We start from the raw sequence: 15,730 nt of genomic DNA on the forward strand, positions 1-15,730 counted from the left end.
CATTAATTCAAAGGGACATGTTTGGACAGAGTGACCTAATGTCATTACTATCTCGTCCCACGCGACAACACAAAATAAAATTAAACATCAATTAAAAAAGCCCCCGTGCCTCGATGAGAAGCTGCACTGATACGACCGCTCTTTTGTTCCGGTCTCTGCTCGGATTGCATGCACAGCTTTGAGCAACACACTGATGTAAGTTAACCCTTGGGGTACACAAGGAGACAGGAAAACCCTGAGCATGGCCGTTCCAGACAGCCCATATGAGTCTGCTTTTGAATGCAGCCCTGAGGTGAAGTGAGGACGTAAGTGAAGCCTGAGTCATCGTCTCACGCTAACGTTATACACCCTGACCTGGACGTGGAAGTGTGAACGGCATGAGGTGCTGATTAACCCCGCCCAGTCGGTCCCTCTTCCTCTCGGTTGGTCCTGTTTGTCCCTGCCACCCTTTCTGTATTTCTCTATCTCTGACTCTCACTCTCTCCATCTTTGTCCATCTCTCTCCTTCTCCTTCTCTCTGTCTCTCTTTATCTGTCTCTTCCTCCATCCCTCTCCTGCTTTCTGTGTCTCTTTATCAGTCTCTCATTCTCCATCTCTCTCCTTTTCTCTGTGTGTCTCTCTCACTGTCTCTCTCTCTCCTCTCTCTCCATCCCTCTGCGTCTCTCAGTGTCTCTGTGGAAGACACCACCTCATAGCACAGGCGACGTCCGCGGTGTTCTAAAAGGGTTACCTCGCAGGGAGCAGAGATGCGTGTGGTGTTGGTGGTTGTTGTGGAAATGGCGGTGTGTGTGTGTGTGTGTGTGTGTGGATGATGATGATGGAGGCAGACAGAGAGATTGGAGGGGGTCTCACCGATCCGTTGAGGCCAGGGATGGAGCGGCTTTGGAGGCTGAAGCCGTCATCGCTGGCTTCCAATCCAGGAACTGACAGGTCCAGCTCTGAGCGACTATGGTCTGTCCAAAGGAGATGGAGAAGACAAACTTTCACTTAAAAAATACTAACTTTATTATTTATTTAGTTTTAAACTATTTTGACTTAATGTGGCGGGACAGTTCACTCCTGAAGCCACAGAGGAAAATAGATGAAAAACATTTATGAAATAGTGATGGAAAATAAATAACATTAACCAAAAGTGTATCTTAAGAACCACTGCTCACTCACCACATTTCTTTTTTAAATGTGTAATAATGCGCTACAGCTACATCAGATTTAACAGATGAATCCAAATGGAAATACAGTTTACATTTACATTATTCATGCTTAAAAAAACGTGAGCTGAGATCGTATCGCATTTCCCTCGCAGGAGTAATAAAGACCTATCTCATCTTATCACTTTAATGACGCAGATCCTATAACTGTATCCGTGTATAACTTTATTGAGGGAGACATCTTTCCTCACCCCGCGGTGAAGCGCTGACACTTCTCATCCCACTCTCCTGCTCTCTCCAAAACTACCGCTTGACTGTGACAGCCCCTTTGTTATGTAAGCTGTATAACGGTGTTTGAGATTAGTGTATGGGCTGCTCTCACACACACACTTGTGTGCCTTGAGGCATGAAAAGGTGTGCCATGAAATTGTGCATATTACATAAAACGCATCATTTTATCAAAGATAATTAATATAATTGGTGCTATATATGGGTTGGTTTATAATTGAGCAATGCCCCACATATTTAACAAATAATGCAATGGCTTTCCTATTATGTATGAACCTGTATCCATGGGATACCATTATTGACAGTCTGCAGCAGTCTGCGAAAATACTGTGAAAATGATAAATTACCGTGTGTATAATATCCTGGTTATAATATTACATTTTTCTAAATAATTCAGATTGGTGCCTTGAATCTCTTTGGGTCGTTATCAGCCCTAAAAGGGCTAAATCACAGATACAGTGATCAATGAAACCTCTAAATGACTAGTCTCACTAATCTGACTTTAGATAAAAAATCTCAAGTGACGGCAGACAAGCTCAGATCAGGGTGAATGGGGCATTTCACTTTCCTTCGCTTCCGATTTGTTTCTGTATTTGGATCTGTAAGTGCACAATAGAAAACACTTCAGAAAGCTTCATCCACTCGCACCAATGAGGTGTGTTCATTTGAATATTTGGAATGAACAGGAAATAGGCCTTCCGGCCGAGGCTCCTGGGCCGTCTCTCTCCAGAAGTTTGTCTATGACGTGGAAGCCCGTCGCGGGTCCTGGATGACAAAATGCCTGAATAGTGAACAGTTGAAGTAAAGGAAATACCGGAAGAGCCGGAGGCCCGCGACACAGCGATGGTGGGCGGGGCCGACTCGCCCCTTGGATGGCCAATGGGGAGCTTCTCCAACACATTGTCAGCGGACTGGAAACTGGCAACGCTTTCAGCACCATCCGGCTGAGACACACGCACCAACACACACACACACACACACACACACACACACACACACACACACACACACACACACACACACACACACACACACACACACACACACACACACACACACACACACACACACGTATGCAAACACAAAGCAACCCTCACAAGCTCGTACACACACACACACACACACACATTTACAGCAGTTAAGCGCATGTGAATCAACCGTGTTGATGCCACAGCCTTTGCGTAGCTGCCAATGCTAATTCGGACATGAACTCGAACTTGAAAGTAGTTCATCGTGCATGTGGAATGAGTGTTGTTTGTTGCACTTCTGTGTGTGTGTTTGTTTGTCTGCGTAATTTCCTGTGTGTATGTCTGTGGGTTTGCGTGCATGTATGTGTGGCTGCGTGCATGTCTTTGTGCTAGCATGCATGTCTGTGTGTTTTTGTTCGTTAATGTGTGTTATGCACGCGTTCTTGTGTGTTTACATGCGTGTCTGTGTGTTTGCATGCATGACGTTTGTGTGCGTGCATGCGTGTAAGTCTATGAATGTGGCTCTGTGTGTATGCATGTGTGCGTATCTGCGGGTCTCAATGTATTTGTGTTTGCTCACCCTGAATCTGTGGCTGTCTCCGGGTAGAGACGACTGGTCCGAGGGGGTGACGGGGCGCAGGTTGTTGGGCACCACCGCCCTCCCCGAGTGCTCCAGGGCCAGGCCGCTGCCCCTAGAGGACACAGAAGGTAGTGCTCAGGGAACACACACCAGCAGGCTCCACTGCATATGTGTACCCTTCCAAAACAAACACAAGGATCTTAACGGGTGGCCGTTAACATCCTGTGGACCTTTGCTATAAATGTCCTCAGTACGAATCTGCCACCGATAAACCAGTACCGGCCTTGTTGATCAAATATTCACAGTTTGATCTGCATACAATTCCCCCTGGAGATCCGGCTCGCTGGCTCATGTTTGATGTTTGTGGTTCTTCATTCAGCCCCGCTGCCCACTGCTTCCCATTCTGTATTTGCTCATTTGATCTCATGTGTTTTGTTAGCGGTGCTGTGCACACTTTGTTTCTCTTCTTGGAAAACACGTCATCCAGCATAAATAAAGGGCTGGCTATTTGTTTGACTGACCATTATTTATTTTGGATGCGGCTAATAGGGATTTTAACCATTAGATGATTGTGTGTGTGTGTGTGTGTGTGTGTGTGTGTGTGTGTGTGTGTGTGTGTGTGTGTGTGTGTGTGTGTGTGTGTGTGTGTGTGTGTGTGTGTGTGTGTGTGTGTGTGTGTGTGGATACCTGCGTGAGCGCGGGGCGGGGTCAGACTGTACACTCTGCACACTGTGAACGTCCTCGTCAAGCAGCGAATGAAGACTCCCCGCTTTCACTTTGTTTCCATGCTTTTTCTTGTCCAGCCTCAACCTACATGCATGCACAGACACACACACACACACGCACACGCACACACACAGACACACACACACACACACACACACACACACACACACACACACACACACACACACACACACACACACACAGAGACACACACACACAAACACGCAACCAAGCAAGCACGCACGCACACAGGCACGCACACAATACATACACACAAGGGATCAGCAACTTGATTGAGACCTTTGTATCGGCTGACAGTGTAAAGCCTCTGATTTGCGTCCAGTAAACTGTTTGCGTCTCTGGTGTTCATCAAAGAGGCTCTGTGTGTCCCATGACAGTGCTTTGTTGGTATGTGGTGATCCTTCCGATTGGTACTTTAAAAGGGAGATCCAATAACAAGCGTGGTTGATCTGTTGAATATAGTCTTATTCAAAACAGTATACAGGCTCTGTGGACAAAATAAAAATCAATAGAGAGCACAGTCATGCATAATTGAAAGCACAGGCTCTGTTTGTCTTTTGTTTTCTATGTATAATTCTATGTATAAAGGGTAGGGGATTGCAAAGGATTTCAGTCATTCACCGAAACCTAGAAAAACAATTTTTGTTGTGTTTTCTGTGGAGTTCTGTCATGTATCAATGAATATACTGTGTGTGTGTGTGTGTATGCACTTCTGTGTATTTGTGTGTGTGTGTGTGTGTGTGTGTGTGTGTGTGTGTGTGTGTGTGTGTGTGTGTGTGTGTGTGTGTGTGTGTGTGTGTGTGTGTGTGTGTGTGTGTGTGTGCGTGCGTGCGTGCGTGCGTGCGTGCGTGCGTGCGTGTATTAGTAATGGTAAAAAGTTGAATGCCACTTTACCCTTTTCTCTTGGCGCCATCCAGGAGGGAGTGTATGGAGCTTTTGGCGGACTTGGGGGTCTTGGACCTCTCAGGCTGAATGGGAACCTGGTTCTCTTGGGTGGCGCCTCTCTCTGGAGACTTGTCCTTTGTGGCTAGAGAACCAAAGCGTTAACATAGTAGATGTAGTAAGTAGGAGTATGTTGTTTAGTAAACAGCTTAAAAAACATACTAGTATCAATCCAGCCATCTATCCATCTACCATTCATATGTCCATTCATGAGTCCCATCCATCCATCAATCTCAACCAGCCATCGCCTGACATCGTTAACCTCTGGGGAAAACAGGCAATATTTCTGGGGCTACGGTAGAGACAGGTAATAGATAATGAATCCTGGCAAAGACTTCCTCTTCCGTGCATCGGTCATTGTTTTCAATATTTTTTCAAGCTGTTTCAGTTCCAGAAGTCATTTCAGCTAATCTCTATCAACAGATATCAATTGCTAATTAAGCGAAATAAAACATGATTGGTCAATACTACTCAAGCCTATAAACGTCCTACAGGTTCTGGAGTCATATGGAGTTATGTATTGCCTGGATATGTGTCTATCCATTGCCCCGACATCAATCTATCATCCATCCATCATCCATTCATTCCCTATCCATCAATCCATCCATTTATCCAGCCACAATCCATCTGACTATCCATTCAGTTAACCATCCCTCACACCTATCTCTCTCACTCTCCCTCTCTCTCTGTCTATTGCTCGCTCTCTCGCTCTCTTGCACCACACACACACGCGCACACACACACACACACACACACACACACACACACACACACACACACACACACACACACACACACACACACACACACACACACACACACACACACACACACACACACACACACACACACACACACACACGAACAACCAGCCACACACACACGCAGGTAGTGCAAATCGGATCCAACAAGAATCAATCCCCAGTCTCTGGAGCTCCACCGCGCCACAACAAATAACCGTCCTCGTAATGCAAATCAGTTCAGGGTCACCGGCTGCATGTAGCTCCGTGAATTAGCCGTCGTTGACGGCGGATTAGTGGTTGGGCTCACCGGAGGGGCTGCTCAGGATGGTCTGTTTGATCATATCGCCGAGCACCGTGCGCCGCTCAAAGCGTTTGGATCTCTCCTCGTGGAACCATTCCCCGGTCACCACCTTCAGCTCCCTGCACAGCGAACACGCACACCGTCAAACGCCTGGCCTCCCGACCCCCTCCCCCCCCCCCCCCCCCCCCCCCCGCTCTGGGCTGGGCCAGCCCCAGAGATTTAAAAGGGCCGCCCATGGTCTGGGCGATCACACCATCGCACCTGCCTCTCCTGGACTCTCTTTCAGCCATATTGTTTGTTAGAATGACGTGTTGTGTTGTGTAGTAGTAGGGCTTTTTTTTTGTTGCAAAAAAAATACATTTTGCACAGTGTTCGTATGGCGACTCAAATGTTGTTTTGGTCACGAGTTTTCAGAAACTGTTCTGACGTTATGAAGATTAATTCCAAAATACGAAAGACGAAAGCTCAATTGCTAATGTTTACATTCCCGGAAAGAGTGCGCTCGTGCTAAATGATCTTCAGAATTGGTAAAACAAAGTCATTTTGAAACTATGATATTGCAAAGGGATGTTTAGGTGTGGCCAGGAGAGACAGTTACGATGGTTTGATCACCCAGACCGTTACGGTCATTAAGTAGCCCGGGATGTATAGAGTTTGGTCGTTCCGTTCTGCATCACACTTACATGATCTTGGCACAGACGTTGCACTTCCACTGACGGCCTTTGGGAGACGTGACCCGACACTGGTTGCAGACGCGCAGTTGGCAGTCCTCACAGAGGTCCCCCCGGTCGAAGATGAGGCCCAGGGTCCGCAGGCAGCGGGCGCACTCCCGCTCCCCCCCTGCCTCCTGGGGGGGGCGGGAACCCCGCATTTTGATCTCCATCAACTCATTCTTCAACCTCCTGAAAGAGAGAGAGAGAGAGAGAGAGAGAGAGAGAGAGAGAGAGAGAGAGAGAGAGAGAGAGAGAGAGAGAGAGAGAAAGAGGGGGGGGAGAGAGAGAAAGAGAGAGAAAGAGAGAGGGGGGGGAGCAACAGAGAGAGAGAGAGAGAGAGAGAGAGAGAGAGAGAGAGAGAGAGAGAGAGAGAGAGAGAGAAAGAGAGAGAGAGAAAGGGGAGAGAGGGAAGAGAGGGAGAGGGAGAGAGAGGGGAGAGAGAGAGAGGGGAGAGAGAGAAAGAGAGAGAGAATGTCAGGGGAAGTACAGGGTGCCACAGGAAGATAAGGTTTGTTGTGGATACTCACCGTATCCTCTTCTCCTCTTGTTTCCTCAACTTCTCGTCCTTCTGCAACACCCTCAGGATCATGTTCCTCTCGTCCTCCAGCAGGAAGCACAGGTTCAGGTCTTCCTCCGTCTTCTCCATTGGTCGGTTGGGTTAGAAGCAGCCAATCAAATCAAACGTGGTGTTTTGGAGGCAAAGCTCACACGGGGGCCGGGGTGGGGGGGAGGGCGGCCAGTCGGGGGCTACATGACCCTACGATGGGACGCAGGCTTGTTCTGTGGTCATCTGGGTTGTTCTCCGGCCTATGGACATGGTTCAGACTCCGCCCAGCAGGTCCTTCCCGGCCGGGCACCCCTGCGACGCAGAGTGCTTTTCTAGCAGCCAAAGGAAATGACACCCGCCAAACTGCAATCACACCCGTCTCCACAGGAAACCTGAACAAAGCAGAGACATCGCCACTCGACTTTAGTGGATACGACGAAACATGGCCAGAGACACAGAGGAACTGAGCTACTGGGTTATTCTTGCTATTCTCGATGTGGTTCTTGCTTCCAGGCTGTGTATCCCACACAGCGAGTGGTCGAATGTTAATTAAGGCCTTCGACGGGAAGATTACCAAAAGGAACAACCTTTGGTAATTGGTCGCCGTTTGACAGTAACACTGCACTGTCTGTCAGTGTTTGCCAATTAGTGTTTGAGACTCCAGAATCTGCATGCCTAATTATACATATATATATATATATATCAAACATTATTCAGGCTTCATTTAATCTGCAATACCTCACTGTGAGAGTTATATAAACCCAGTATACATGAGAACTATTGCTGCCAATTTCATGCCTCGAGAGGTACTGATTAACGATGGATTTTAATGCTATTCTACACAAAGAGACCCTGCACAAATGTGTGACAGAAGGTGACTGAAAAAGTGTATAAAACGTCAGTTAATTGATTAAACCGTGTGTCCGGTTTCGTAGGGGATCTCCTAGTCAAGGTTCTCGGTTCGATTCCCAACCCTGGACTGAGACAAGGTCCACCAGTCCACCTCTAGCCACGTTCAAGATGTTTTAGCCCTACTTGCAAGGGGGAGAAGAAAAGCATCTTGTGAATGGTTGCATTTGTAGAACTTTTGGAGATCCATATAAAGAGAGTGTGTTCATGTGGAAGCATGCTCTGAAGACGATGATGATGATTTGCCCTATTTACCTCCCTGAAGGAGAATCGAATGAAAGAGAGCGAGATTCATCTTGCTCATTTGATCACTTCTTGTGTTGACCTGCACGGCGTGTCGGTGTGGTTAATAAGGCAATTATTATTCAGGATTTCAAGTGCATGTGGTTGGTTTTCAAGGGCCTGAACCCGAAAAGGGTAAATTATTATATGATAATGTAGCCACAGGAAAACAAACGAGGAAAGCAGGAGAGTATCAAGGTGATGTTGGAGAGGGGATAGACTGGAGGATTCGCTAACTGGAAGGGAGATGAATAATAATTAGAAACGGCGGGAATTAAGTATTACGGTTGGATTCATCCGTGCTAAGCATGAAGGGGCTCAGGGGAAAAAATGGGTGGCAAAAGAGAGATATCGAGAGGGAGATATTAAGAGAGAAAGATAGAGATAGTGAGAGAGCGCGAGCAAACAGGATTGATAAACAGAGTGAGCGAAGGAAAGGGAGCAATTATAGTAGTAATCAGATTGATGCGTTGCAGCCGAGGGTGAACACTCGGGTGATTTCGAGGCGCACGTGGCCCTCCGCGGTCGCCTGATTGATTTGGTTATTCTAAATGAATCCAGTGCATTATTTAGTGAGGCAGGTGATGGATTTGCTTCTTTAATTACTGTCAACGTGCTCTGTATCCAAGCGACGCAGACTCCTTTTAATTCGCCTTGCCACGATAATCCCTTCCACGGGGCCCTTTACCTTGATGAGGAGCGCCACACACCTTGTCAAACCCACGGGTGGAAGGGCATAACAAAAGAAAACAACACAAATGAAATGAGAAGAGATGGAAGGAGAAAGGCAAAGTGCTGGAAGGGGAGAGGACGGGCAAAACTGGGTCTCTCTTTATACCTTGTTCATTACTGTCTTGTTACTCGTGTCTCTCATCTCGCTCTCTCTCCCTCACCCTCTCCCTTTGGCTATATTGTTCTCTCTTTCACTCGCTCGCTCTCGCTCTCACTAGCTCTGTCTGTCTCTTTTCTCGCCGTCTCGCAGTGTCACTCTCCCTATCTCTTTCTCTCTCTCTCTCTCTCTCTGCCTCTCGCTTTCGCTATCTCTCTTGCTCTCCCTCACTTAAATATATATATATGTCTTTGTATATATATTCCTCTCTCATTATCACTAGATCTCTCTCCCCCTCCCTCACAATATATATCTCCCTTACTCTCTCTCACTATATCGCCCTCTCTCCCTGCTTTCACTCTTGCTATTGGACCCTCTCAGCCTCTTGAAGCTCAAACCCATTTTCAATTAGCAAGGGACACACTGAGACATCAATAATTAGCATTTTTAGCGGTGCCAAATCAGAATAATAACACACTAATTCCAAGCGAGGCAGTGGTTTCAATTATGTGAATCAAGCAAAGCTTTACACACTTTGCACCTCCGCTCTCCTCTGATGTTGGCCATGATTATAAGAGTGAATTCACACGTTCACGACACTGATAAGAGGATTGCCTTCCTTCCTTACTGTTTTTACAAAGAACCCCCATGGATAGCAGACTAGACCGAGTAAAGGACTGTTTTATCGAGTAAAGGTTCACCACAGTCTATATTATACATTAGATCCATCACATCAAAGGGTTGTAACATCGCTTGCTCAAAAATAAGACTACAAATAAGGGGCTCAAATATTTTTCAATTTCCTTAATTTATATATATATTTATTTATATATTATTAATTAATTTAATAATGTTGATTAATATATTTTTCCACAAATACGGGCATAAGATAAAAACACAATGCTGTGTTATCCAATATCCTCAACCATTTGATATTGTCCCAGCTGCACAGCGATGCCACAACAGTGGTGTGACACCACTGTTTATTAACGTGCGCCACCATGGGTGAACGGTAAGCTAATATTGATCCAAGATGGCATCAGGCAGCGCGTCGCTGTGCCGCGCCATAGTGCCACGCCATGGTGTGATACAGCGAGCGGCCCTGCGTCTCTCCCAAGTGTCACGCCGTTGCCAGCTGACCCTCCCTAAGCACACACACTGCGCACATTCCCGCCTTTCCCCTTGCCTTGAGTAAACACAACATGGAGTTCCTAACAGAAACTGCCGTGCATACACTCTGACGCACACAAAAACAAGGTCCAGCTGAACCAGGGACACCGGCTGTTGGAATACGCTGAAGGCAAACCATATTCCTTGGTAGTTCTAAATATCATGCCGTTTCAGCAGTTTTTCAGAGTAGTATATTTAGTAGCATTTGTCTAAAAAGTAGGTTACTTTCGTTCCGCCCAGTTTCTTTCTTCTTCTCTCTCTGCCCCCATTACTCCGTCTCCCTCTTCCACTCTCCCCGCGCACCCCGTCTCTTCCACTTCCTGCTGCCCTCTCTCCCCTCTCTCTCCCCCCTCTCCCCCCTCTCTCCCAGAGCTGCCATAACCTCGTTATTTCTCAGACAAGAGCAGCGCAGGCCACTTCACAGACCGTCAAGACACCTCGCTGCTCGGTGTCCAACTGTCTCCTCCATCCCGAGAACACGTTCTCCTCGCCCCGAGAACACGTCCTCCCCATGTTCTCCCCGCCGGAGGAACACGTTCTCCCCACCCAGGAGATCCTGTTCCCCTACCAGGAGAACGTCTTCCCCAATCAGGAGAATGTGTTCTCCTTTGGTCATGGCTTACACAGCCCTCCTCCATGTTCATAAACTAGCTGGGAGCCAGACAGGGGCAGTCCCCGCTCATTAATAAACCATACATAGCATCATCCATCTAGCTAGCGCTTCCTCCACCTCCTCCTTATCCTCCTCGTTCTCTTCATCCTATCTCTCTCTCTCTCTCTCTCTCTCTCTCTCTCTCTCTCTCTCTCTCTCTCTCTCTCTCTCTCTCTCCTCTCTCTCTCTCTCTCTCTCTCTCTCTCTCTCTCTCTCTCTCTCTCTCTCTCTCTCTCTCTCTCTCTCTCTCTCTCTCTCTCTCTCTCTCTCTCTCTATCATTCCAAGCCTCCAGGGACTGGTATACCTCAGTTCCTCGTGTCTGTGCGATGTCTTCGGCTGAACCCAGGAAGGACCCAGACGTCTGTGCTTCTGCGCTTCCCTTCCTATGTTAATCGCATCGTCAGTTGTTGTGGTGGGGTTGTGTTCTTCTTGCACAAAGTTACACCATCTTTCCCCGGGGCCAGCCCTCCTCTAGCCTTCTTTGGTGCCACAATAACTCAACCCAAGGAAATATCTTTACCCATACGATTCTAGCAGATCTACAGAAGATAAAATGTTGTTATATCTGGTGGGTTTTTGGTATATTGTTGTATTTTTTGTTGTTGTATACAACATCTTTTATGATCTAAAATGTTATGACCACCGCTGCCCTCTCCTGCACCCCCCCCTCCCTCCTTAAGCCCCAGGAGCCAAGGATGGGAATGCCCTAGAACAACGTGCAGTCAGTCGGCTTCAGTTTGGTTGGTCCCCTAAATCATTCATGCAGATGTACTTAATGTAAGTCCCTTTGGATAAAAGCGTCTTCTAAATGCCCGAAATGTAGCAAAGGAATCAATGGGAGGGGGCGGGGGGGGGATGTAAGCTCTTGTCAGACACAAGAAGGAGAGGGCAGCGACTGACAGAAAGTCAGCACTGGGCCGACCGCAAGATTGGCTTCATTGCACCTTCTTCACTCATTAGCCAGATCCTAATGGAGGCAGAGGGGGGGCTTTGACTTCTAACCAGACCGAGACACGTGACAGAATCATTTGTCTCATTGGCAGACCGGGGGATCCAGCCAAATGAAAGAAGATGTCAACCAATTGCCTCTCAGCATTTATACCATGACATAATGAAATCACTTTGATTTTTTCGAGGAGAAGCAATACACGTCTGCAGTGTTTAACGTGTTTAAGACACGTTAGGTCGTTGGTTTCAGACCGCCTGATAAGCGATTTGGATACGGCAAATAAATCCTGATTTGAATCAATAAAACCGAGCATGCCTGATTCGCGCCATCTGTTTGTCAGACGTGCGATTGCTCATATTTGGTGTCCACGTACACGGGGCATTGAAAAAAGAGAAGGTACAGACAAAGCAAAGACATTAAACGAAAAACCAGTGAATGCTTAATCTTTCCCACAAGGTAATGTTCAAATAGAATCACACTGTTATCCAAGCCTTGCATCTTAGTAAATGTAATCCCCTTCCAGCGATAGCATGTAGCGTTCTGGCCCCAGAAAGGCGTAGAGCGATAGCCAGATGCTCTCTGAGGCTGGAGGCCTCCTGGATAACATCTAACCTAATCTACCTACCGGTGGTTGGAGGAGTTACTGCAGAGATGCAGTGGCTGGGCTTCAACGGGGAACGTTGCGAGCGCATTCAGCGATACGTGACGGGTTCACCCATGTGAAAACTAGGCCTGCCTCTCTGCACTGAGCAGCCAAGGAGCTCTCTGTTTCCGTACTCTTTCCGCTCTGTGACGCACACACACACACACACACACACACACACACACACACACACACACACACACACACACACACACACACACACACACACACACACACACACACACACACACACACACACACACACACACCTACACACAAATGCAAGCAAACACACACATACACACCTACACACAAATATAAGCTCACACACACCCCCACACACACACAACAATACAATCACACACAAACACACACACACACACACACACACACACACACACACACACACACACACACACACACACACACACACACACACACACACACACACACACACACACACACACACACACACACACACACACACACACACACATTTAATACCCCAACCCACTGGCTCACTCTCTGTCTCCAGTCAGTTAACACATCCAGACGGCAGGACCACACTGAAGCACTGCCATCCTAGTGTGCCGATCAGGAGAGCAGACATTAAGACGCCTCTATCCACGCCCCTGTCAATCATGCAAAGCCCGCCGGCTTTCATTACCAATATAGTCGCCCCCTAAGACATGAGAAACGTCCACGTCACAGTTATACTTTATCAATCGCAATTCAATTTGAAAGGTTAATTAAGAGACAAAGACCAATTACAAATCATGACCTTTTTTTTATCTCCTTTGAGCACAGTGGGATTGGGCATTGATCCAATATTGGATTCCAAGCACAGCTTGCTGCCAAGGCATGGGCTACTTCCTCCTCAAATAGCACCACGCTAGCCTAAGGAAACATAGCAGTGACCTGACTGATACAACTCTTCACAGAGCGACGTGCTGTTTTACACGGTCCACACAAAAGAAGAACAGCGAGGCACAAAATGTATAACAACAATCGTCCATTCTTACCGTCCATGTCCTCCTCATCCCTTATCCCACTCCTCCTACAAGACATCCATTCCTTAGACTCCGCCACGCTGCCACGCCCCCCAAAACGCAGCCTCCACCCTCGCGGCTCAGGTTGGTAACGGAGGGGTCAGACGGACGCTCGCTGCGTCCGGCGAGCTGTGTCCAGTCGACCACGCGGACCACGTGACCCGGGCAGGGCCCCATTACAGCCCTCTACCGTGCCATCAGCAGTAATAACCCCTCATGCCCGCGGACCTCCCCAGGCCCATCCTGCTGGGCCCAGCCAAGCGGGAAATAACCAGGGAACAAACAACTGAGCATGTGATCCGCAAAAAGAACGGCCTCAACCAAAACAACCTTATCTCGCATTTTTCTTTGTGAGTCTCGCCTTTCTCTCTTCCTTGTTGTCGCCTTGCTTCACCTTGACCTCCCTCTCTCTGTCTCTCTCCCTTTAAGGTATTTTATTTCTCCTGTCATGTGTGTCCCCCCCCACCCTGTCCCCCAGTATACATCCTGTTCGGCTAGTATTGCCATGGAGCCTTCGAGGCATTGCAGCACAGCATCGCTTGCGACGCTCAGCAATGCAGCATCACAGCGACGCTCAGTTCTCTAAGGAGGAAAAGGCCAGCGTGGGATCGTCTGGCCAGCGTCAGGCAGTCAGCGATAAGCCGAGACCAATCCACAAGCGGAGGGGAGTCTGTGAGCCCCGTCACGGTGACAGAAACACCAAGAAGAGAGAGAGAGAGAAAGAGAGAGAGAGAGAGGGGTAGAGAGAGAGAGAGAGAGAGAGAGAGAGAGAGAGAGAGAGAGAGAGAGAGAGAGAGAGAGAGAGAGAGAGAGGGGGAGTGAGTGAGAGAGAGAGAGAGAGAGAGAGAGAGAGAGAGAGAGAGAGAGAGAGAGAGAGAGAGAGAGAGAGAGAGAGAGAGAGAGAGAGAGAGAGAGAAAAGGAGTAGAGAGAGAGAGAGACAGAGATGGAGAGAGACAGAGGGGTAGAGAGACAGAGGGGTAGAGAGACAGAGGGAGAGAGATAGGGACAGAGAGAGGGATAGAGAGACAGAGGGGATAAGATAGACAGAGAGAGAGAGGGGTAGAGAGAAAGAGGGAGAGCAAGAGAGAGATCAAGAAAGGGGAACAGCTAAACATGAACAGGGTTTTGTATATATTATGACAATTAGGATGATTATTCCAATTAAACGTTCTGACCTTTAAAGGCTGGTTTTGAGTGTCATTAGAATCCTATCGATGCAGAAGGCATAACCTGGGAGAAGAACTTGGCTTTTCTCACATCTACAGATGAATAAAACACATGAAGGACGATAGGGAGAATGTAACGAATGACACAAACGAATGACACAAAACGGCATGTCACATTTGAGCACCTGGACATTCGGGTGAAATATGTGAGAAAAGTGGTGGAGAATCCTGGGTCACCTTGGACCTTTTTATAAAGAGATAGTCTACCCTTAGTGGAAAATAACAGGCTATGTCGCTCACGCAGTAGGAGCTGCTAATTAGCTGTCCAAAACCAACGGACGATTACAAAACAAAGAAGAGAAGAAGGGCATTGCCGAGGCTGTTTTCGTCTCTTGCTTTTCCTATATTTGATTTAGATAATAATACAATGTCTCATAAACAGCAAGAGACTAATATCCCAATGTGACCTTTTAAGAGACGTCTTGAGGAAACATGAAAGAATGAGAACAAAACCACAATTAAATGTAGGCTAAATTTAGAGTATACAACAGAAGAAATGAATTAAGAGTTAAAATAATATATATAAATGCTATGGAAGAATAGGAAATAATGAAAGTAGAACAAACAGAGAGCTGATTTGAAGAGCAAATGAAATTAATCCACGTCACAAAAAAACAAGAATTCAGAGCGAGCAGACTTAATGCAGCAGTTATGGATGGCAGAGGGCTGCTACCCAGCAGGTACCCTGGACACACGCCAGTAGCCAGCTATGAGGGCACAAGGACAGACCTGGGTCCTCTCTTAAGAGCAAAAAATAAAATTGGAAACTAAATACAAATTTTGAGAACCCCTCAGAGATTAGTGCATTTCTTAATGCAATTTAGACAATTACTTTGTGTCCACCGGGTGTGACATCTGGTTGTGTGCGAGTCAAGCACCCCTTGCCCCCAATAAAACTGAACCCCTGCAACTGAAGTCACAGATGGCTACTGCCCTGTCTGGACACTACTGCTGTCTGTGGCGTATGAAACACTTTGTAACCACACAGAGTGGTGAATGGAAGCGTCTTTTCCTCCTTCTCTCGCTTGCGGTGTTCCCTGAG

The 15,730-nt window shown here is 47.3% G+C and overlaps 1 protein-coding gene across 1 annotated transcript in view; it reads right to left on the reverse strand.

Annotated features, from left to right (window-relative positions):
* The window catches only part of sytl5 (synaptotagmin-like 5), a 28,355-nt gene that overhangs the window by 8,328 nt on the left and 4,297 nt on the right, over positions 1–15,730 (reverse strand). The window contains exons 2-9 of the mRNA XM_056580370.1: positions 6,958–7,369; positions 6,401–6,619; positions 5,724–5,836; positions 4,626–4,758; positions 3,672–3,794; positions 2,985–3,096; positions 2,251–2,380; positions 853–953 (exon numbers count right to left, since the gene is read on the reverse strand). Coding sequence (XP_056436345.1) covers positions 853–953; positions 2,251–2,380; positions 2,985–3,096; positions 3,672–3,794; positions 4,626–4,758; positions 5,724–5,836; positions 6,401–6,619; positions 6,958–7,076 — 1,050 coding nt within the window. The 5' untranslated portion in view covers positions 7,077–7,369. The remainder of the gene's footprint in view (positions 1–852; positions 954–2,250; positions 2,381–2,984; positions 3,097–3,671; positions 3,795–4,625; positions 4,759–5,723; positions 5,837–6,400; positions 6,620–6,957; positions 7,370–15,730) is intronic.

Source organism: Gadus chalcogrammus, chromosome 20 (assembly GCF_026213295.1).
Source record: "Gadus chalcogrammus isolate NIFS_2021 chromosome 20, NIFS_Gcha_1.0, whole genome shotgun sequence".
In the NCBI taxonomy this organism is placed as follows: Eukaryota; Metazoa; Chordata; class Actinopteri; order Gadiformes; family Gadidae; genus Gadus; species Gadus chalcogrammus.